Source organism: Stegostoma tigrinum, chromosome 3, assembly GCF_030684315.1.
Source record: "Stegostoma tigrinum isolate sSteTig4 chromosome 3, sSteTig4.hap1, whole genome shotgun sequence".
In the NCBI taxonomy this organism is placed as follows: domain Eukaryota; kingdom Metazoa; phylum Chordata; class Chondrichthyes; order Orectolobiformes; family Stegostomatidae; genus Stegostoma; species Stegostoma tigrinum.
The window spans coordinates 97,806,944-97,832,254 of NC_081356.1; the positions used below are offsets into that span (position 1 = coordinate 97,806,944).

A 25,311-nucleotide genomic window follows, 5' to 3' on the forward strand; every position below is an offset into this window, starting at 1 on the left:
CACAGCATCTTAATTGATCTACGTGTAATCCCTGTATTGCTTGTCCTTGACCTGCAGAACTGGCCACAGTCCAATCCTTGGGTTGATCCCTGAACACTGGTTGAACCAAGTCTCTAACAGATTGTGGCCAACATCCTTGGAGTGGAATTGAATGAGATCCTTGATTTGCTGTGCTGACATTTCCTGACTGATTATCATCCCCTTTGGCCTCACTATAGACTGCTCTCTTTTAGACTTTCACTGATGACAATTTTCCTGAGGCATATGCAGTGCAATTGCCATGTAAGCTGTTGTCACCGACTGTAGGTATGACATTGATATAGCACAGTGGCTCACAATGACATTGATTGGCTATCCTCACCATGACAAGCCGCCTGCCCCGACAACTGTGCTCAGTACGAAATGGGAAGTACGCGCAAATGGGCAGCCTACAAGTAAGCACAAAGTGAGTGTGCACTCAGAAAGCAAGACAAGATGCATCCTGTGTAGATGCACAAGGTATGTGTCTGTCCCTGCACACAAAGTGCCCTGGCAGAACAAGCCCGTAACAAGTGTCACTGACTTCCACAGTAAAGCACTGTCGAGCTGAGGTCACTTGTGAGTTGACCCTAGAGCAAACCTATTGATGTGGTGAGGTTGTTGGTTTGTCGATGCTGACTTGTGGGAATGACGATGAATTAAGATGAATGACGCCCATGGAGCACACGAGGACATTCTGCTGAAGAGACCAATTGTCTCTTCAGCAGAATGGTCAGTAAGCTGTGCTAATTGCCCTGACTTACAGATATTAGGAATTATTTCTTAGGGAATGGAGGGGAGAATAATAAGTAGCCTATGCACGAGGTAAGGTAGTGGGGGCAGAGGTTGGGGTAAGAAGGAGTTCCACATGATGTCTTTGGCTTTTTCAATATTCTGAGGCCATGAAGAGTGGCCATGAGTAAGAAATTGGAGGATAATGGAATTTATATCTATCAATGAGCTCAAGAGGTTCACAGTGGTTCACAGTCAATTTAGTGCATTTTGGAAGAATAGTGCATACATTTCAATGTTTTCAGCAAATAAAAAAGGAAAAAAAAACTTAGGTAAAATTGTATTTAAGTCATTTTCTGCTACCATTAATTAATGATAATAACAGTGTTATTGGTCTTAATTGTGAGGACACACTAGAGAAAATGGGGCTCTTCGTAAAAGAAGTCAAGAGGAAACCCTATCAATGTACTCCAAATTACTAATTTTTTGAGATACACTGAGAAAAACAATTTCCACTGAGAAATCAATAAGGGAGATAAGTAAATAATGACCCAAATGTATGAAAGGAGAGGTTAAAACAATTTAAGATGATTGTAAGGGTATGGACTCTGTGAATAAAACCACAGGTGGAAGCAGATTGGTTTCACAGGTCAGCGCAACATCGAGGGCCGAAGGGCCTGTACTGCGCTGTAATGTTCTATGTTCTATGAATGGAAAGCAGTGGGTAACACGCACACAAAGGAATGAATGGTCTTCGCTACTATGACAGAATCTGTTCTACAATTTATGCAGCAAATATGATTGTGTCAAAATGCTGACTTTTTTAACGAGATAGAAAGTATGCTCTCATCAAAGATTTTAACAGTTTTCAGCCAGTGTAAAACACTCATGCATGTTTTCCCCATCAGTGCATGACTAAGTATATAGCGCAGATTGGAGGGGCTTTTTGCTGATTTTCCATGCGATCATCATTACACAATGCGCAAACTGGCCAATGATACTAGACTAATTATGCTGCATTCAAAAACAAACATACCATCAAGGAGACCTTCCATCTCTGAAGAAACCAACTCAGGATTTCTCCCACTGGATTTTGTCTCAGTGAGGGAAATCTGTCATATACACCACTTCTGCACAATGTCTTGGGAGTTTTATGTATCAATTTACACTTACAATATTGGTGATCTAAACTAAATTACCACATGCAGAGGTGACTTACCTCTTCATAAAAGCTCAGTTATATTAACAACTGCTGCTGGAGCACATTGTGTGCACCTCAGCAACAGGTCTTAAGAAGCTCAGCACAGAAAATCTATAAATAACTCTGCCAGATCACCAGCAGCACTTGGCATAATACACTGGATGCTTTTTTGGGCTGTATTCGGGAACAGGCTTGAAATGAAACTAGTACTATCACACTGAAATACCTTATATAGTCAAATAATGTTAATAATTCAAACAGCATAGTACGTAAAGTCTGTGGAATTGCAAAGAATTTTTAAGGGGAAGAATTATGCTCCAAACATATTTCTGCCAGGTTTTTAATAATGGGAATTGTTTGATGGTTCACCTTATAAACATTTTTTAAAAATTACATGCTAAAGTATCAACAGTGGAGTTTCTTTTGGCTCTTCATTACTCAGTCAAACTATAACTCTTAATTTATATCTACATTAAATTAGTGGCTCACAATCAAATGCTGGAATCAACGACCATGAATATCAATATGATTCACAATGTTGCTGTACTGTTTGCAATTAGGAATGAGCACAAAAATAGTTTGAACTGAACCGTCATAAATAAATTAAAGAAATTATTTAGGCAATTTACTTTCAGAGGTAGACAGCCACATGTTATCAGTGCTGTGAGAACTTCTCTTTCCCCATTCTAGCCTTTTCTTGTTTCTTTAATTCTCAATAGCTTGCAAAAGTCAACATAGACAGCCTGCTTGGTACGTAGCCCTCATTCTTTAGAGAGGAAGTCATGGCCTTGGATATACATCCGATTAATTTCTGGTAAAGTAATGTATTTTTTGGCTGCAATGAGGGATGTTGTTATCACGTTGAGCAAGCATGATTGTCTGAACTGTTGCCATTAAGTGGACAGGTATATGAGTCTTAATTTTGCTTCTATCTGATAGCAGTTACAGTTCAACAGGACAAGCAATTCACAAATAATTACATAATGAATGTCTTTATCCACAAGTTTAACTACCTCCACTGGGACATATAACAGCTCTCGATGAGTTAAAAAAAACACACATTTCCTAATGCAATCTTGAAATTCTTTCTATGTATTTAGATGACTCAAATTTCTGATCACACAAATTACAGTCTAAACCAGAGTTTGGAGTTTATACGAACACTTCTTCTTGGCTATAACAGTCTGGTCTATTATATTGTGAGATATTTCAACATATGAATGCATTATAATCATAAGCAATTCTTTCATATGCTTGTTCTACTGAAGAAAGGAACCCATCCGCAGATTAAAGTTGGCACTGTAGTTTTATAACAATCATGCATTTAACAATGATAATACTTGTCTAGAACCTTGTGGTTAGGCCACACTGCCTGCTCACAGATCCCTTAGGGTTTCTCATTTGAATGATATAAAAGTGAAAAAAATTTTCAAAGACTAACCAGAGGGCTTCCATCAGTCCAACGGAAATCATGTTCAAACATTTTGTCATTTAGGCCAATCCATTGGTAGTCCTGGCCAATACCTATGGGGCAGATAAAACAAGGAAGGATGTATTTAAAAACAATTCTATGTATGGCAATGATTAATCCAGCAACATCAGGAAGTTTATATGTATATATGAATTGCATTTCCTGTTCTGTAGATCTCAAACAAAAATCTTGATGACTGGTTGTCTTTTATTCAATCTTTCTGGGGTTTCTATCTTAATACAAGTGAACCTCTTTCATCTTGGTTTATTTTCTCACCACTTTTCCTAACGTCCTCCTCTCCTGAAATTTTTGAAAAATCCTTGCTAATTATTACAAATGTAGTCGTTTGGCTCTTTCACATTCTGTTTATCAGAGTTGCTCTCGTTTGATTACTGAGATGCTGGTAACATGTTTGGCTGACTCTATTGTACAGGTTAAAAAAAACAAAAGAAGTGTAGATGCTGGAAATTAGAAACAAAAACAGAAACTACTCAAAAGGCTCAGCATCTGGGAGAGAAATCACCAGAGTTAATGCTTCAGGTCCAACAAAGCTTCCTCAGAATGGGCTAGTGCAAGAAATGTTAGCTCTGATTTCTCTTCACAGATGCTGCCAGACCTGCTGAGCTTTTCCAGCAATTTCTGCTTTTGTTTCTGTTACATAGGTAACTGAGCTAACTTTGTGTTAACTACGCTGTGTTGTTAGTACTGTTGTCAAAGCCTTGTTAACTCTGTTATTCAAGTACCATAATCAGGCTGTGCTAATTCTGTTATTCAGGCGTGGTCATCAGGCAGGGTTAACTTCAATATTCAAGCACGATTATCAGTGCCATGTCAGCCTATTAGACACCAGTATCAGAGCTATATTGAAGGTGTTAAGATTGTTCATTTTAAAACATTGTTGAGACATCTTCTTAACTCTTTATCACACCTCAAAACTGTCAGCTGCAGGTATGGAGGACAAGAAAGTAAGAATTTGCTTGGAACTTAAAAAATCTAAATAAATACATTTGTTCCACCCCTCACAGGCATATGCTCAATACCAGCCTTAGTGACAAAATGCTTCCATTTGAGGTACATATGTTGGAAAATAAGATTATGGTTCTTGAGAATTTTACCAATGCATTAACCTATGCAATAAAGGGTTTTCAATGGATATGCTACCAGTGTTACATGTGATATGAAATAACTTATGGACTCCTAGAAGTATGGACTGGTTAATCATTGCAAATAAAATGTATTCTGAACTGTGCCACCAGAGTGTTTTGCATCTCAGAATTGCTGACCCTTCAGACATGCTCATCTTCAGATTTGTCATGCTTCCACTGGGCTGTCTGATGGAGCATGTGCAAATAAGTGATGGCCTCCTCTGAGGAGGTAAAGATCACTGAGATGTTCCAGCTGGCCCAAGTCCAGTCACACCTCCTGCCAGCTGTCAATGGAGTTCCATTGACTGCAGTCATGAGAAAGGCAGTGACCCAGAATTCTATAATTTGAAGATGAAAGGGGAGGTGCATTCACAAACAACCTCTGAAAGAAGAAAACAGAACTTAAATATAAAACTTTTCTAAAGCTGAGCCTTTTTTTTTATGTTGGGCAACTCTGCATGTTATTGCTTTGCATTTGTTTTGTACTTTCAGCCTTGAGCTTTAGCTTTGGTCTTAAATCTACTACCCTGTTGAAAGGAAGTAGATCCATAAGATTAGAAATTGCTTCTTGTTGTTCTTACTATCAACACAGTTTACCTTAAGAAGGTAAAATATATTAATTCGCTTTCTGGTAACTGGAACAGATGCTGTAAATACCCAGTGGGTTGTTTCAAAAACAGAGGAAGGTCAATATTTTCGATGGGATGCATTTTTTGTTCTAACTTCAGATTTTCAGCGTGAAAAAAGGTTCCTTTTTAATCTTGTTTTATTCTATTAAAAAGAACTGAGAACAACTAATGAATAATTTGGCTCTTCATCCACACTAATCACTTGGTGCAGAAATTGATAAACCACATTTATATATTTATCTTTGGGGATATTTTGCAGCCACACAATTTTCAGACTCTGTCACCCTGGAAGAGTATTTCATCAGTTCTCCTGTACATATTCTTTTTAAGAAAGAACCATTTCAGAATTGTCAAGGTACATACGGTTCACAAAAAGTTGTTCTTCGTGTGTGAGGATGCTGGCCAAGTGAGCACCCTGCAGACGACATTCCTTCTCTGCATCTTCCCAAGCCCGCCGGTGACCAAAATATTTGTAGCAGTGTCCTTGGAATTTGTGCCAGCCAAAATCACACACCTGTGTATCTGAAAATCAAACAGACCCATCCATCAAAAGGGCATTTGCATTTCCGGACTGTTACAAAACCTCAAAGCACAACAGATGCATATTTGCATTGAATATAATTTAACTTCTGGAAGACACAAAACCACTCAAGTACCAAGGGGAGATTGGCATCATGCGATACATTAACTTAATTTTTTCAAATATTCCATAGTCCTATACAACAGGAATAAAACATGGCAGAAAAAGCTTATTGGTTTATTAGCAGTTTGGAAGAAATTGATGACTCTGTAAAATTTTGCAACAATGGGATAAAAGTGGTTTTTATGCTCAGTTTCGTCTATTTCTGATTTACTTCATAAAATGCTTGCATACCACAGCAAATATCTTTTCTTCATTTAATCAACATCAACCTTAATCAAAGCAGTTAAAATATTTTTAAAATAGTTAAGTTGTACTAGTCCTGAAATTATGCTATTTCAACTTTTGTTAAAGAGTGCTTAATACTTTCACATTTGGTTATTTATCCTGTTAACTTAAATAGATTTAACTAAATTCTGCACAAATATTGGCATATAATTTCAAGACTATCAGTTTTAGGCCAATAGTGGGATGGCTGATGTAAAATGCAGAGAGCTCAATCTCACTTTTTAAATGTTATTTTGTTAATTCACAGGATGGAGACATTGCTAGCTGGGTCAGCATTTATTAGTTATCCTTAGTTGGCTTTGAAAAGGTGGTGATGAGCTGCCTTCTTGAATTCTGTACATAAACCCATAATGCCGTTAGGGATGGAATTCCAGGATATTGACCCAGTGACACTGTTGGAACGGCAATAGACTTTCAATTCACAATGGTGAATGGCTTGGAGGGGAATTTTCAGGTAATGCTGTTCCTTTGTAACTGCTGTACTTGTTCTTCTAAATGGAAGTGGTCGTGGGTTTAGGAGTTGCTGTTTAAGCATCCTTTGCAAATTTCTGCAGTGTCTCTTGTGGATGGGACACACTGGTGCTGCTGAACATTGGTAGTGGGGTGGGGGGGGCGCAGTGAATGTTTGTCAATGTAGTATCAATCATGTGGACCATTTGGTCCTGGATGGTGCCAAATTTCTCAAGTGTGTTTTGGAGCTGGTCTTATGCAGGAAAGTGGGGAGTAGTCCGTCACACTTCTCACTTATACCTTGCAGATGGTGAACAGGTTTTGGAAGTCAGGAGCTGCGTTATTTGCTGCAAGATTTCTAGACCTCTGCTCTGATAGCCATTCTATTGACATGACGAGTCAGTTTCTGCTCAATGGTAACTCCCACAACATTGATAGTGGCATATTCAAAGATGATAACATCGTTGAATGTTAATGGACAATGTTTGCATTATCTCTTATTAGTGATCATCTTTGACTGGCATTTGAGTGGGAAAAATGTTACTTGTCACTCAAATGTCCCTAACCATTGTTCCTCTGATATTCAATGGCAGTAGCATCATTTACTTCCCTAATATCAGCCAGACCATTGACTAAAATGAGTCACTCATGAGATAGATGTTAGCCTGAATGGCAGCATGAGTGTCAGGTCATTGATATCAATTTCTACCAAGCTCTGAAGATACATCTAAACTAGGCCATCAAACAGGATCATGAGTGGACATAGTGCAGGCCAAATACAGACACAATATTAACAATGACGTGAAAAAGGAGCACTTTTCAGGGAAAATACCCAAGTAGTCACTTTCAAATCTCTACCTGCAAGTTTGTTTTAACTGTCTTATTCAGAGAAGCTCCTTTTCAAAAGAAAAAGTTTTTTAAGATTCGGTGAATGTTCCTTTAGTCAACCCAAATGCTGGGTTACAGTAAAACAGTGATCAGAGATAATGGGAACTGCAGATGCTAGAGAATCCAAGATAAGAAAGTGTGGAGCTGGATGAACACAGCAGGCCAAGCAGCATCTTAGGAGCACAAAAGCTGACGTTTCGGGCCTAAACCCTTCATCGGAAAGGGGATGGGGGGAGGGTTCTGGAATAAATAGGGAGAAAGGGGGAGACGGACTGAAGATAGAGAGAAAAGAAGATAGGTGGAGAGAGTATAGGTGGGGAGGTAGGGAGGGGATAGGTCGGTCAAGGGAAGACGGACAGGTCAAGGAGGCGGGATGAGGTTAGTAGGTAGGAAATGACAGTGCGGCTTGAGGTGGGAGAAAGGGATAGGTGAGAGGAAGAACAGGTTAGGGAGGTGGGGACAAGCTGGGCTGGTTTTGGGATGCAGTGGGGGGAGGGGACGAGCTGGGCTGGTTTTGGGATGCAGTGGGGGAAGGGGAGATTTTGAAGCTTGTGAAGTCCACATTGATACCATTGGGCTGCAGGGTTCTCAAGCGGAATATGAGTTGCTGTTCCTGCAACCTTTGGGTGGCGTCACTGTGGCACTGCAGGAAGCCCATGATGGAAATGTCGTCTGAGGAATGGGAGGGGGAGTAAAAATGGTTCACGACTGGGAGATGCAGTTGTTTATTGTGAACCGAGTGGAGGTGTTCTGCAAAGCGGTTCCCAAGCCTCCGCTTGGTTTCCCCAATGTAGAGGAAGCCACACTGTGTACAGCGGATACAGTATACCACATTGGCAGATGTGCAGATGAACATCTGCTTAATATGGAAAGTCATCTTGGCGCCTGGGATGGGGGTGTGGGGGCAAGTGTAGCACTTCCTGCGGTTGCAGGGGAAGGTGCCGGGTGTGGTGGGGTTGGAGGGGAGTGTGGAGCGGACAAGGCAGTCACGGAGAGAGTGGTCTCTCCGGAAGGCAGACAAGGGTGCGGATGGAAAAATGTCTTGGGTGGTGGGGTCAGATTGTAAATGGCGGAAGTGTCGGACGATGATGCGTTGTATCCGGAGGTTGGTAGGGTGGTATGTGAGAACGAGGGGGATCCTCTTGGGGCGGTTGTGGTGGGGCGGAATGTGAGGGATGTGTCGCGGGAAATGCGGGGGATGCGGTCAAGGGCATTCTCAACTACTGCGGGGGGAAAGTTGCGGCCCTTGAAGAACGTTGGAGTGACTATTGTGGAAAAGTCACTGTACAGTCAGACTTTCTAATGAGAAAAAAAATCATGATCAGGGTGAAGTCCCTACGGTCATATCTGCCACCGAGACAGTTATCTGACCTTGTTTATGTGCAAAACCTTTTCTGGAAAATGTACTGAGGACACATGGTATTGCAAGATGGATTAATATATTGAGAAGAGAATGGCAACATAAGACAGGAACAAAAGCAGAAGTTGCTGGAAAAGCTCGGCATTCATGAAGAGAAATCAGACTAGATGAGCAGAGAGAACTCGGTGTCTATGTACACAGATCCTTGAAAGTTGCCACCCAGGTTGACAGGGCTGTAAGAAGGCGTACAGTGTTTTAGCTTTCATTAATAGAGGGATCGAGTTGCAGAACCAAGAGGTTACGGTGAAGCTGTACAAAAATCTGGTGCGGCCGCACTTGGAGTATTGTGTACAGTTCTGGTCACCGCATTATAAGAAGGATGTGGAAGCTTTGGAAAGGGTGCAGAGGAGATTTACTAGGATGTTGGCTGGTATGGAGGGAAGGTCTTACGAGGAAAGGCTGAGGGACTTAAGGCTGTTTTCATTAAGGAGAAGAAGGTTGAGAGGTGACTTAATTGAAACATATAAAATAATCAGAGGGTTAGATAGGGTGGATAGGGAGAGCCTTTTTCCTAGGATGGTGACGGCGAGCACGAGGGGGCATAGCTTTAAATTGAGGGGTGAAAGATATAGGACAGATGTCAGAGGTAGTTCCTTTACTCAGAGCGTATTAAGGGAATGGAACACTTTACCCGCAACGGTAGTAGATTCGCCAACTTTAGGTACATTTAAGTCGTCATTGGATAAGCATATGGACGTACATGGAATAGTGTAGGTTAGATGGGCTTGAGATCGGTATGACAGGTTGGCACAACATCGAGGGCCGAAGGGCCTGTACTGTGCTGTAATTTTCTATGTTCTATGTTCTATTAATGTTTCTGGTCCATTGACCCATCCTCAGAGCTGATGGTAGCTGGGAAAATGTCCGTTTATATGCAGAAGATATGCTTGGGGTATGGTTATGGAGTAAACGATAGGTGGGGATAGAATCCAAAGAGAGAGAAGACAGTTGTACAGATGAAGGAGTTGGCTGGGAGGGTGAATAGCTTTTAATGAAGACTGTTAGTCGCGAACAATATGTAATGTGTAATGGCAGGCTATGTAATAACAAGGCCCCTTACGTACCCCTAGAGCAGGTGGGACCTAAATCCAGGCCTCCTGGCCCAGAGGTAGGGACGCTAAAACTATGCCACAAAAGCTCTCCATTTTAGGATTATGTTTAATAGCACCTTTGGGGTCAACAGCCAACAATGTGAGTGAAGAAAAGGCATTGATATAAAGTTAAAGTCAATTGAGGCAGTTCAGTGGTAAGGAGTTGATTGTGAGTGGGGAAGTAAATTGGATCACTCCTCCATTAATTTGGCCAATTTGTCTCAATGTCAAGGCTGAATTCCTTGTTAAACCAATCAAGGGGGCTCTCAAAGCAGACATATCTTTAGTAAAAACGAAATCCAATTACATTTCTGGATGCGGCAATAAATTTGATGCATGAATAGTGAAGGTTTGTCGAGTTTTGAATGATTAGCAGACAGTAGGGTATAGATTACACACTCAACTCCTTGTATCACTGTGTAAGATCTTTCGATCATCTAATTTTTAACCAGCTATCAACAAATGAGTTGCTGGCAATTGGAGTTAATGTAAATCTAGAAAATTCAACAAATGTTAAATTAACACAAGGAATTGTAACACTGACTTAATTTTAAAGCCTTGCTCCTGACAATAAAGTGTTTCATTGGTTTTCCCCGGTCAAGGTCACAGTTTCCTAATTTCACTGAGAGACCAATTTTACGCGTATCATTTTCAAAGGCAAATATCGGATGGATAATTTTGTGCTCTTTGAATGAAATATTTCCTGATGTGTTTGAAACTACCTTGCCCTTTTATCTCGAGGCAGACAGTAATTCTTAACAACAGAATATTCTCCCCACTCCAACAGCGGTTTAAGATTTATTGCCTGAGCCCGCCTAGAGACTCTTCAACAGCTCACAGGAAGGAAGTGGTGTGTAACAATAAAGCCTGTGGTAACTCTGAGAAACCATAAGCCACGTCTAAAGAGGGCAGGCTACCAACTACGCAATAGGAAGACAGGCAACTTAAAGGAGTGTGTGAGAAAACTAGTTAGGACATACTGTTCTTGTTTTGTTCAAGTGAAAAATAAATAGATTATACAGGAATTAAAACATGTGGGAAGGGAGTATTGGAGATGTAATGACATCCAGGGCAAATGTAGCTTACAGAGATTTATTTGTGCTATCTGTATCAAAACTGAAAACTTGTTTGACAAAATTTAAAATCCATTCCCGATATTTAAATAACATCACTGCATGCTTAGTTTATCAGAAGTGTTATTTAAATATTACTGCAAAATGTTACCTTATTATCATGTTGTTTAATGTCACTGAATGGAATAATAATAATCAATTTTTCCAATACTTGGAAACTGCCTGGTTTTGGTTAAAACTGGCTTTTTGCTGTTGAGCTGGTAATGGTTTCATTTTAGAAACAGACAATTGTTTTTAGTTTGAATTTAGCCAGAGGCTAGTGCCCATTTGTTATGATTGTTATATGTGGTCATCCTAGTTCTGTGCTTGAGTGGGGCTACCATTAATAAGCTCAAAAATAGAGGTGTGTGCCCAAGTAGGAAGGGTCCCCCTCCCCTACCAGTACATACCAGGAGGCTGCCAGGACTTATGGAACAGTCTCCCTGCATGCCAAGAGTCTCATGCTTCCCATCCACACTGTTACCCTGCTAGTAAAATGACAGCTGAAGGGGAGATGGTCCTTAATTGCTGCTTTTGTGGTTGAATTGACACCTGGTGGGATGACTCTGTGCTGCTTTCCTCATTACTAGCAAAATGCCATAGCAGGATTCCTATAGGGAGGTAAGGCTGACTCTAGATCTCTCAGCCTCCACCCCTCTCCACATCTTCTCACTTTTTTTATTCACTCAAATGATGCGATTGTCACTGATGAGACCAGCATTTATCACCTATACCTAACTGAAGAAGGTGATGGGTAGCTGACTTGTTGAGCCATTGTAATTCTTGAGCTGCTGAGATATTAAAAATGCCATTAGACACAGAATTCCAGGATGTTGAACAAGCCCCAGTTAAAATGTAGCCTGCTGTTTAAGACGTGCATTAATGTTTGCCACTCCTGGAAAGTACATTTTTTTTCGTATCATTCTTCACTCTTCTTTTGCTGAAGATCACAGAACTGCTGCGGTATAGAGGGAGACCATTCAGTCCATCATGTCTGCACCACCTCGCCAAATGACCACCATGATTCAGTGCCATTCTATTGTCTTTTCACAGAAACCCCGCATATTGCTTCTATTTAAATAATCTCTAATACCATCCTGAATGCATCGATTGAACCTGCCTCTTCCATCACACTTCCAGACACTGCATTTCAGCCGCTAACTACTCACTGAGTAACTTTTTCTCATATCGCAAATCTTTTGCAAATGGCAAAGATGTTGACTACTTACTGGAATGCAATTCCATCACTGCCTTGTCCTTGTAAATCTTATTTATGTATGACACTTGAGAATTGAGGGAACTGCTTTTTGAATGAGACATTCAACTGACCGTTAATATTGTGATTTTTTTTTATAATCCTCCTGAATATTTTGTGAGTTCCATTTACATGTTCCTGTTCCATTTTCAAACTGGCATTGGGAGCTCACTTCTACCATTTGCAGATGAACAGTGCGTGTAGAAAGATAATAAGTATAGATTTTTAATGGATCTGGATACCCATTAAAGTTCACTCAACAATGGGGCCAAGCCTGCTATAGTGTAAAGGAAGGGAGTCAGTTTGTGTATGTGGATCTCTTTGTCATAGCCTTGATCCAGTACAATCATAAAAGCAAATGCAGGGCTGAAAGTAACTTCCCTCAAAATTAAGAACTTGTCCAATGAACTCTGGCAAAATTGAGACCTGGAAGGATTATCTGCCAGTGACTGACATTATATACGCACACAAGATGGGGTGTAAGATTGTTGGAGACTGATTGCAACAACCCTACAATATCATCAAAGAATTCTTTGAAGTTCTGGTTGAAACATTTACAGCTGCTTTATCAATAATGTTCCATGTATTCCATTACTGGTCCTAGGCTATACTCAAAATTGGGCTGATATAGATCACAGCATATATACAGTAATGGTCATAACCAACCAGAAAAGAAAAACAGTCCCCTCCATCTGTTAAGTAGAGACATGTGAGCATGCAACATCTCAAAATAATTCATGTGGTCAGTATTTCCACCACTAAATTCAATGTTCACCTCTCCTCTACAGGCACATTATAGTTGCAGTAAGTCAAATGCGCAGCCTGTCCTGCGTTAGTTCTTCGAGGTTTCTTTGACAGCACTTCCCAATCCTGAAACCAACAGGAGAAGCAATGCCATGGGATTGCAAGAACCTCAAGTTCTCTCCAAGTCACACAGTGTTCCTATATAGCTGCTCGGTCACAATCCTCAATCCCTTATCTAACATCATGGCAATCCCCATCTCTGGTCTAATTACTGCAACTTGCATATCAATCGTTCTAACACACAATTTTGGAAAGAGGTTTAGCAACATCAGAAACCACTCATCAAAAATGTCCAAACCCCACCCACTTCAGCTATACCATTCAGGAACTTCCATTCTACAATAATAATGGATTTGATTAATCTCAGCAATTAATCTCTGTCAAATGCCCCATGACAGGTATAGAAATGACATGAGAAAAACCCTAATGGTGTGGAGCTTTGAGAATCATAGATCCTAGGTAACCTTTTCCCGACCAAGCAAGTTACATTCACCAGATGCCACGTCTCAAATACTCATACATTCCATCTCAAAATATGGCCTTTTAAAAGAAATCAGTCTTATTTTCATTTGAATGAATCAATACTGAATACTGACACAATCTCCCCGGGGAGTCTGTTCTACAGATAAAGCATTTCCGCACATTTCCAAAGTTTTCAAGGAAAATGGCTGATGAATCAAGTTTTGTATGAAAGAAATGGAATGATGCTCATTAATTAGCTCTTCATTTTTAAAGATAAAACTGACTGATTGATATAATTCTCCCTCTCATTTATCAAAAAATAACAACTTATTTGTTAATTTGGGCTGATTGGTCAGTTCCTCCAAGTTGGTTTTATAGGGCTTTTAAAAATACAGTCAACTGTGTGCTGAACCAAGCTGAGTGTCCTCAAAGATTAAACAGGCATCTGATTTTACAGCATATGCTTTTCAATAGCATTTGGAAATCTTCTCTCATTGCAAAGTGAAAGAACAAAAAAAATCACAATGCAAACATTGCTGAATTTTACTCAACTGGTTCCTTTCACTAGCAGAAAAAAAAGTAAAGGAATCCATTAATTATGCATCAGTACAAGAGGAAAAGTTCTTCTTTGAAGAAAGTGAGGTGCAGCTGTGAGAAAATCTTTGCTTAATCAAGATGTCAGTTTGTTGGCTGTGGATCCGCAGCATGCGACTGTATTGTTAATGAAAGTTAGTTTGATTTGATGCTCTGTGAACATTAATAACATTTGGTCAGCCCTGTCTCACACACATAAGCTTGCTTAGGTAATGGAGCAGTGCCTGAAGGTCATCAAGGCTACCATTTAATTTAAGATAGACTGACAGACCATGTGGGTCCAATCAAGTCAGGCAGGAAACTCATTATGATAGTTGAAACAGACAATTATTTTAAAAAAACTTACCCATTACTTATGACAACTCTTCGTAAGAATGATATTTATATGAGAAAATACATGGACGGTGAATAAAGCATCTTTAAGGCACAGTGTACAAAATGGTCTAGTCCTCAGAGCTTAACTCTTTAAAGAGAGGCATAAATGTACCATTTTCCCCAAGCCCCTAAGTTGCTGTAGTGTAATAACTGCCTGAAAGTGGTTTACATGATGTTACAGAAGAAACTGAATGCATTCCAATCTCTCATTTCCATCAATTTCATCATTTCGCATTTCAGGAGCTTATTTCTGAGGAGATTTAACATCGACAAAGAGGTGGGAGAACAGCATTTCATTTTCCACTTGGGGATTCTGCAGCCTTCAGGACTCAGTATAGAGTTCAATCATTTTAGGGCCTGAGCAACTTCTTCCAGGCCCTTACTCCAAACCCCACACACCAGACCTTGTCAACACAAGGGCTCCTATGACAAACAACCCATTGTCAGCCACTAATGCTCCCTGTTAGCAGCTATGGGATTTCCAGGCTGACCTTTACCCATTCTTTTGTCTATCCGACTGCTATTCTCTCTCTCTGGGGTCCCTCTCCACCTATCATTTATTTCCCTCTCCTCCCCAACCCCATCTTCAGCATATATACCAACTTTTGTCTAGCTACAATCAGTACTGAAGAAGGGTCACTTGACCCGAAGCATTAACTCTGCTTTCTCTCTACAGATGCTAGCAGACCTGCTGAGTTCTTCCAGCAATTTCTGCTTGTGTTCCAGATGCTGTTCCCTAAGAGCACAAGACTTTTGTTTGATAAAGAATGATGGAGCATTATTAGTTGCAAGATAAAACAGATGAGTTAAAGTATTGGAATTTTCTCCTGTATAGTCATGTGCACGGAATGTGACACTCATAGTGTCTTTACATTTGAGGCAGAACTCCACTATACTCACTACCAGAGCAGATCCAAAGGCTACATACAGAGACAGACTCCACTCTGGCATTGGCAGATCACCTTACAGAATTCTTGGCCAGAGAGTCAGTAAGGAGTAGTGCTCCCCCAGCATCAGCCAAGATATATGCTGACTGAGCCAATACTAGTGTCTTACTCATGGGGGATAAAGATCTTATAACTGCATTTACTGTAGAGTAATGGTTGTAGTATTCATAGTTACAAAATTTCCCAGTGTGTAGATCCAGTCATAGGATCATGCCCAATTAATCAACAGAAGAGAATTCATATTTTCTTAATTGGTGAGAGGGCTGTCTCATCTTTCACGTGCTTTTCCCATTCTCTTTCTCCTCAAGACAGTTCTGAGCTATGCCACTACCAGTGCAGTACCTCCACAAACCAATTTATTTTACTGAGATGGATTATAATCACTTTATAAACCAATGGAGAAACCAAACAAAAAAAATCAAAATCAAAGCAACAAGGATGAATCCTTATACAGGTTGGGATCACATGTGACACCAAGATTGCAAACAGACTGGCTTAATGTTGCCAGGGAGAGGTACAGGGCTGATAGACAGGGACTGAATTTTGATCAGATACTCAAAACAATGAGAGCATTTTACCCCAATATTTAATTGGAGGAAATTTCTGCTCAACCAGAACTGAATGCCAGTTAAACAGTTTGATAATTTAGCAACAGTGAAGAGGCTAAGAGAGGTGGTGAGGTAGAGCTAGAGAGCATCAACAGATGTGTGAATGCTAATTCCATGCCTTTCAATGATATTTCTCATCTATGTCCTCTATCTCAATGATGAGGGAGGGGGGAATTCAGGATATGTCATAAACATGTCAGCATATTTTGAAGTAAAATAGCAATGATCATACCAAGAAAGCTGCTTGAAAAAATACTGGATGTGAACTGTAATCAGACAGTTCAATATAATGTTAACTTACAGTAATTCTCTCCTCTAAGAAAAGTGAACCAAAATATTGGACTATTGCCTTTGCACAGCGCTGCCATAAAAGGCATATATTTTTGACCAACTCCTACAATTCTGAATTACATGTGACTAACAGATTTAGCATGCATTTCCTGGATAAGCATCTACAGACAGAATTCAGATTTGGAACCCTAAATTTTGCCTGAACCATTACCTCCAAAGGTCATTTATCACAAACTTATGTGGCACTGATGCATGGATTTAGTTGTATTTTGTGATGACTTCCACTCCTGTGGTCATATCCTCACATCAGACAGCTATGTCTGTGCTTTGAAATACATTTTTGTCTGGTGTGGTGGAAATCTGGCATGTAATCCTTTGCCCAGAGAGTTCTGCTGAATCTGAAAGCCTGAGCTGCTTTATATCCCAAAGACTGCAGGAAATAAATATAGTTTACAATTTCATACCCAAACTGCTGCTGAAGAAACAAATACTTCTTAGGTGAGAAGTTGCTTTAAGAAAATAAATGAATCAGGGAGTACAGATCATCAGATAAATATAAAATATATATACAGACATTCAGATGTTATTTTGTTTTGCAGCCATGTCCATAGTTACCACTTCTGTCACTCTTTGGCTAAGAAGCACATCTATGCAATGTATGATAGAATTCTTCCCTAACTAGACTTGTCTCCCCTCCCAGAGACTGTCTACAGAAGGATGGAAATCCTGATGTATTATTTGTAACCATGGCTTCACCAAATTTATAGAAAAGTTCACCCTCTTAATGTATGAATTGTTTTTTAAAAACGGTGTGATAGTGAATGGGAAGCAAACAGATATTCTGAACACTAAGATTTAAAGTTCAACATCTAGACAGATGTATTTCTTCAAAAGCAAGAGGGTTAGTTATACTTTTTTTAAAAGAATCAAACACAATTCCTGTCTGTTATATGTAATCACCGAGTATATTGGCTGCACATTCATTCTTACTGAAATGAATTGCGCTGTTTGTTGTGTGTGGGATAATTTGGCTCATTTCTTACTTTTTTCTGTCTAAATTCATAACCACTTTTTAGATCAAGAGAGTTTTGTGCACAAGAAATTACTTTCCATTGCCACATGGCCACATCCTATTTGCAAACTGAAATCGAAGACAATGACTTCAACTGCTGCCTGCAAATTTGGCACTGGTTCAGTTAACAGATTGCTGAACAGTACAGCTGCAAATGTGCTGAGAAACTGCCTTTACAGTGGCATTCAGATCTCATTTAACATTGTAGAACAATAGATTCAAATATAAAACGCCCCAGTCTCAGAAGTAATTTATTAAGTGCATCTTTCCCTCAGATTTTACAAGAACCCTTTAAAAGCCTCATCTGAGAAAACATTCTTCCAATGTAAACCCAGACATTGAGTGTCAACAGATGATTTTGATTCTGGGGGCGCATCACAGCTGGAATAGATTATTAACAACAACAACTTGAATTTTTGGTGTGCCTAAAGTAGCTAACTTGCAGACAGTGAGCTCCTACCATCAGCGATGCAATTTGTTTTAACTCATTGACAGGCTACAAATGTCGTTGTCAAGGTCCATTCTGATACAACTGAGGTTCTAATCATGGAAAACCATTCAAAAACTTGGATAAAAATCCTGGAACCCAATTTGTCTCAGTCATTGATTAACAAGTGCTTTCTGACTAGTTACAATATCTTGGTCAATACATATCTCTGATGAAATGTTGCTAATGGAAGGTTTGAGTTATAAAGAAAGGCTGGGTAGGCGGGATTTTTTTCACTGAAGTGTAGGAAAGTTGAGCCGTGACCTTAAGCATACAAAATCATGAGGAGCATAGATAGGATTAATGGTTGGTGTCCTTTTCCAAGGATGGGGGTTTCAATACTAGGGAACACATTTTTAAGGTGAGAAGACAGAGATTTTAAAAAGATATGAGGTGAAAATTTTTTACATGGAGAGTAGTGCACATATTGAATGAACTTTCTGAAGAAGTGGTGGATGTGGGCACAATTACAGCATTTACAAAAACATTTGTACAAGTACACAACCAGAAAAGGTTTGGAGGGATATGGACCAGAGCAGGCAGGTGGGGCTAGTTTAGTTTGGGATGAAGTTCGGCATGGACTGTTTGGACTGAAGGGTCTGTTTTTGTGCTATATGACTGTGTGACTCTGTGATATAGAAGGGGACACGGCATCATAATGTTACGTTTCTAAATCAATAACAAAAAGTACAGGGGGAGGCCAGGGGGAGGCAATGGCCTTGCGGTATTATTGCTGGGCACTTAATCCAGAGACTCAGATAATGTTCTGGGGACCCAGGTTTGAATCCCACGACAGCAGATGGTGGAATTTGAAATCAATAATTGAAACTATTGTCAATTGTCAGGGAAAACCCATCTGGTTCACTAATGTCCTTTAGAGAAAGAAACTACCATCCTTACCTGCTTTGGCGTACATGTGACTTCAGACCCAAAGCAATGTGGTTGACTCTTAACTGCCCTTTGGGCAATTAGGGATGGGCAATAAATGTTGCCTAGACAGCAACAGTGTCATCCAATGAATGAATTTAAAACAAAAAGAGGGCATGCCAAGACCAGCAGAAACTATAGCAATAAATGAGATATCAACCTTTGGAAGCCACAACACCGAAGTATCTGTATGCCAAACAGCATGAGCAGCAAGTGACAGCTAGAGCTAAGCAACCCCATAACGAACAAATCAATTCAAAGCTTTGCAGTCTGACGATATCCAGTCACAAAATGGTGGGAGGCAATTAGGCAATTAACAGGAGATGCAAGCTCCAGCATGATCTCCATCCTCAATGATGAGGGAGTCTAGAGTGCAACTGCAAATGATGAAGTGAAGTTTAAACATCCTTCTTCAGCCAGAAGTGTCAAGTGGATGATCCATCTCAGCCTACTTCTGGGGTCCTCGGCATCACAGATGCCAGCCAATTTCATTCACAAAGTATCAAGAGATAGCTGAAGGCACTGGATGCTGGATAGACAGCGTGCTTAAAAAGCCAGTTAGCATGCTTGCCCTCATTGCTCAGTTCATTGAGTAGAGGAGTTGGGAAGTCATGTTGAGGTTGTAAGGAAATTGGTGAGGATTCTTTTGGAATATTGTGTCCAGTTCTGCTTGCCCAGTTATGGAAAGGATATTACCGAGCTGGAGAGGGTTCAGAAGAAATTTATCAGGATTTTGCCAGGTATGGAAGGTTTGAGGCAAAGTGGTGGGTGTGGGTGCAATTACAATATTTAAAAGACATTTGGATAGATAAACGAATAGGAAAGGTTTGGAGGGATATGGGCCAGGAGCAGGCAGGTGTGACGGGTTTGGTTTGGGATTATGTCCGGAATGGACTGGTTGGACCGAAGCATCTGTTTCCATTCGGAACAACTCTATGACTCCATCCACTGACAACAATCCAGCAATGGTACTGAAAACTTATATTCCAGAATTTGCTGCACTTCTAACCAAGCAGTCACAACATTGCTGCCTGCTCAACAATGTGGAATGCGTATATCTGGTCCAGACCCTGGGTAATTACTGGCCAACAGTGTACTCTTGATCATAGGCAAAGTAATAGAAGGAGTTACGGACTGTACAATCAAACAGCACTTGCAAATGATTAACCAGCTCACTAACTCTTAGATCCAGTTGAACCCAAGGGGTGAGATGAGAGTGACTGCCCTTGGCATTAAGGGAACATTGGATCAAGTGCGGCATCAAGGAGCTCTGACCAAACTAAACTGGAGTCAATGAGAATCAGGAGAAAAGCTTTCCAATGGTTGAAGTCAGACCTATCACAAAGGAAAATGGTTGTGTTGTTGTTGGCAGGCAATCATTTCAGACTTGGGACATCAGGGGAGTGACCTAGCCTCAAATATCTTTAACTGTTTCATCAATGATCTCCCCGCCATCAGAAGTGGGGATATTCTCTAATGATAGCACAGTGTTCTGCACCACTCACAACTCCACAGATACTGAAGCAATCTGTGTCCGTTTGCAGCGAAAGCTGGGCATCAGGGCTTGGGCTGAGAAGTGGCAAGTCATGCTACAAGTGCTAGGCAATGGCCATCAAAAAGAAAGAATCTAACCATCACCCTTTGATCAGTAGTATTACCATCACTGAATTCCCCCCCAGTATCAACATCCTGGAGTTTAACACTGACCGGAAATTGAACTGGGCCAACCATATATGTACTATGTCTACAAGAGCAGGTGGCATTCTGTCCACCATCTACAAGGCACAAGTCAAGGGCTAGTCTGATGGAATACTGCCCACTTTCCCTCTCTAATGGCATTGTGAGTTGACCTACATTACATGGACTGAATCAGTTCAAGAAAGCAGCTCACCACTCCCTTCTCAAGGGCAAGTAGGGGTGGGCAATAAATGCTGGCCAGCCAGCGATGCCCACATCCCATGACAGAATAAAAACTGTTGCCTAGATGTGCAGTTCTAACAAAACTCAAGATGCTTGACACCATCTAAAACAGAGCAACCATCTTCCACATTTCTCCGAGCAGCATTGAACATTAGAGGCATCAGTGAGCGTAATCTAAATGACGCACTGTAGCAACTCATAAAGACTCCTTCAAAAACATTTCCAAAACCTTGTAAAACCTTTAACCCCACCGTCTACAGGAACCAGGCCAACAGATACATGGAAGACACATGTCACCCTGACTGGGAACTACATTGTTATTTCCTTACTCTTGATGGGTTAAATTCTTGGAACTCCATTCTTAACAGCATGTGGGTGCAGCTTCTTGTATTGACTGCACTTGTATAAGAAGGTAGTTCCTTGCCAACAACATCTATGCCCCATGAACAAATTAGAAACGTGAATTTTCAGGAATCAGGCCTTATGTAGCACACACACAAAACACGATCATGATGTTAACTTCAGAATCCGGCTTTAAAGTGGCATATTCTTATATTCATAAAATCCCTACAGTGCAGAAGCGGGCCATTCAGCTCATCAGATCCACACCGATCCTCTGAAGTGCATCCCACCCAGACCCACCAGTATCCCTGTAACCCTGCATTTCTCATGGCCAATCCACCTAGACTGCACATCTTTGGACTGTGGGAGGAAACCAGAGAAAACCCACACAGACACGGGGAGAATGTGCAAACTCCACACAGACAGTTGCCCGAGTCTGGAATCAAACCCAGGACTCTGGTGCTGTGAGGCAGCAATGTTAACCACTGAGGCACCACATTCTTCATTGTAAAGCATCTGGCTTTTGCCTGCTTGCCAGGTGTTTAAGAAAAATGTTGCAATTTGTGTCAAAAACAAGAAAATGAATTTGCTGTTTAAATGTTGTTTGCCTTATGCCCACCATTGTGATATTGTTTCTCATCATCATCATCCCATTATGGTAAAGGGATACTGGAATTGCTTGGCAGATGTGATAAATTGTTCATTTTAACACTCCAAACAATGAAGTTGCTTAGTTAATACATGTTTGGGCTTACCTTGTTCACACAAAGCACCACCATAGCTTGGTAAGCAGATACAACTGAAACAGTTGGCACCGTCAATACATGTGGCTCCATTACGGCAAGGATTGGATTGACATTCATCTATATCTGTGTGAGATATAAGTGAATAGTGGTTAATTAAACCAAGAATTGCTTTCACTATTGCTGTGTCTTCTTGTGTGCACCAGAACTAAAACAGCCAGGAATTAAAACAGACCATTTGAATTGGCCATGCATCTTCAAAGACCAAACCAGGAAGTGGCTTCCCTGAAAGTTTAGGCCAATTTCCTAAAAACTAAAACCATCGCTAATTAATCAGGATGGCATTAGCACTCAAAACTTTACTTGTTCTTCCTGTGTTTTCATCTAAACAAACTGTGGCATTTAAAATGTTTCAAAAAACACTGCTGCAAATTAAACAATAAAACGACTGAGCATTCAGACTTATTTGGGGTAACTGTGACACTCAAAGCAGATACAATAAATAATTAAGTCCAAACTACCTGAAAACATCCTTCCAGGCAACCAAGGTTTCAGCTGGATACTTTGCAGATAACAGGATCATAAATGGTCCTTTCAAGGTCCAGTATTAAATGGACGTCTTAGGCATATAATGACTACCACATGCAGAATAAGGCAGCATGGTAGATAAGGGGCACATGTACAGTGGATGGAGGTGAGGGCATGAGGGCCTGACATTGTTCATTAAATCTGTATCAATGTCCCAGTAAAAAGTGGTAACTATTCCACCGGCTGGCCTCACCACCTTCTTGCCTTCCTTGAATGAAAATATGATGCCAGATCAGCCTTTAAGTTGACAGTTCTGCTGATTTGGGAAAGCTCTTGAATTGACATCCCCATCTCCCCTATGAAAACCCAGCACATCGAGTCTTAGAATCACTATGGCACAGGAAGAAATCATTCAGGGTCAATGAAGTCTAATCTTTCTCCCTCAGTCCATTCCCCTCTGAATCCCTTAGCCCTGGAGGTTCAGTACTCTCAAATGGCCATTCAATCTTCTTTTGAAATCATCCATAATTTCTACTTCCACCACTCTCATAGCCAGTGAGTTCCAAGTCATTACCACTCACTACAAAACTCTTCTTAACAGCTCTCCCTTCACTCACAAATAACCTTAAATCTGTGTCAACAGTCATTGTAACACCAACTAATGTCAAAACACATCCAAAGCATATCAATTTTTTTACATATATCAAATCTTTGATGTGGCAACATTGGATAGTCCTCTGTCCTTTTAAATCAATGCATTGCCGTACTATTCTCTTAGTGCTTGGCTCCGACAGATGTAGTAACCCTAAATATGCTATTCTAAATTCTACCAGAAGATGGCATTAGTACACCTCTGAATGAAATGAATGCAGCCTGCTCATTGCGTTGGTGAACGCAGAGAAGCTCTTCAGCAAATCAGAACACCTAAAGGTTGCCAGTTCCTCTGCCTAACTATGAGTAATGCAATGATTGCAAGAAATTTAACATTAAATTCATTCTAGAAGACAAAAAACGTTTTGGGCTACAGTTTTGGGTTACTGTAGCAAGAGATTAGTTGCCCCTGGGGAAGTGTAACAGGTAGGCCCTGGGTGAGTAAAGATGCAATATTCCCTGTGAACCTTCTTAAATCATCTTCTCCATGCCTGCAGACATTGGAAATGCTGGGTCATTCTTATGTCATGCCGCATTATGGCAAAAAAGATGGAAAAAGTGAGGTCTGGCATCACTGTGTCATTGATGTGTTTTTTGAATATGTGGAAGGACTTATTCAACGAATGACATGACTTCAAGGGGTGGCAGTTTGCGGGGAGCCTAGGGAACTTGGCCTAGGCTGATACCTTACCCTCATCCATCAGTGATTCAGTAGAATCTGTGTGCAAACAAAGGATAAAATCTATCTTAAATACATGGAGTGCATTTGTGAAGATTATTACTATGCCAGTGAGATAGGATTACTAGTTGGAAGACTGAATTCTAAATTTATGAAGAAAAGATTTGAATGTGCCAGGAACAGAGTGGTGTTTCTCTGATATCATGCACTGAATCGTTTCCCACAGTCAAGGTTTGTAGTTTCTGTTTTATACCTGCATCAGACTCAGTAATACCAGCAATGAGAGTGTACTTCAGTTTACATTAATACAGTGCGTATGAAATGCAGTTTCCTCTGCCATGGTGGCAACAGGTTCAGGTTGCTGCATTACTTGTGGATATTGCCTCTGATCAAAACATAAAACTCACAAAATCTTAGGATTCCAATAATGAATGCATATCGTTCCCAATAAAAATGCTCGAAACCATTATATATCACTGAAACATTGCAGTGTCTCCTGTTCTTACCTAGTTCACAATGTTCCCCGGTGAATCCTGGCAAACAGGTGCAAATATAACTTGTTTCTCGAGGGTAACAACTGCCTCCATGTTGGCAGGGATGTTTTTCACAGGGATTAACTTGTGCTATCAGAACTGAAAGCATGAAGAACATACAAGCATGGTTACTTCTTAACCCGTGTATATTTCCTTTTTGCAGATAGAGCAAAGTAGAACCACAACTTGAATAATCACGGCTATATGCCATTATTAAATCCAACGGTATATACTGGATGGAATTCAGCTCATGGAACTTTTTACAAGATAGTTTCTTAATTTCAAATGTTTCTAATTGGAATACCACTTCTGCAAATCAATCCCACATTTTAATTTCATTGAGGAGGACAACCAAGTTCTAAAATGTAAAAAACCTTCAGCTAAAATGCCACAAGAGGGTTAACATCTTTGCAAAATGTTTTGCAAGACTGCCAAAGCCTCAGAGATGTTGATAATCAAAAATCTTATTAAATGACTCTTTTTGTTTCGCATATTTGGTTCATTATTAATAGCAGATGTTTGTTGAAAATAGCTGAGAACTCAAGTAGAATGGCAAGTGCACTGCCACAGCACAGGCAGAAACTCCACCTTTGGAGATGAGTGATTTTAAGGCCAAATGCCAAATATTTTAATCTTGCTGTGACATAAAATTTCTCTCCTTAGAAATCATTAGTCTGACATTTTGAGCATTAGTCAAAAAAAACACATTCCAGATAAACAAATGATTAAGTAAGAAAATGACTGAAAGAAAACAAAATCTGCAAACAGGGGTATTGATTTATCTTAGAGCTTTATGATGTATCTCTTTAATATAAAGATTATAAATATTTGAAAAATGTCAGATGAACGTAACTCATCAAACAAGAATGACAACTGATTATTTGTCAAAACACACCAGTGTTGAACTAACAGCTTGCAAAAGCAATATTGCTAGTTCCATGACCATATGCTGAGGGCAACAGGACATCTTGGACTCCAGGGAACAGTATGATTATAAATCAAATAATT

At 40.2% G+C, this 25,311-nt stretch overlaps 1 protein-coding gene across 4 annotated transcripts in view; it reads right to left on the reverse strand.

Moving 5' to 3' along the window:
* LOC125450757 (versican core protein-like) overlaps positions 1-25,311 on the reverse strand; it is a 180,813-nt gene that overhangs the window by 16,720 nt on the left and 138,782 nt on the right. For all 4 annotated transcript variants that reach the window (XM_048526883.2, XM_048526882.2, XM_048526880.2 and 1 more), the window contains exons 10-13: positions 24,277-24,402; positions 21,925-22,038; positions 5,560-5,718; positions 3,393-3,475 (exon numbers count right to left, since the gene is read on the reverse strand). In XM_048526883.2, the coding sequence (XP_048382840.2) occupies positions 3,393-3,475; positions 5,560-5,718; positions 21,925-22,038; positions 24,277-24,402 (482 nt within the window). The remainder of the gene's footprint in view (positions 1-3,392; positions 3,476-5,559; positions 5,719-21,924; positions 22,039-24,276; positions 24,403-25,311) is intronic.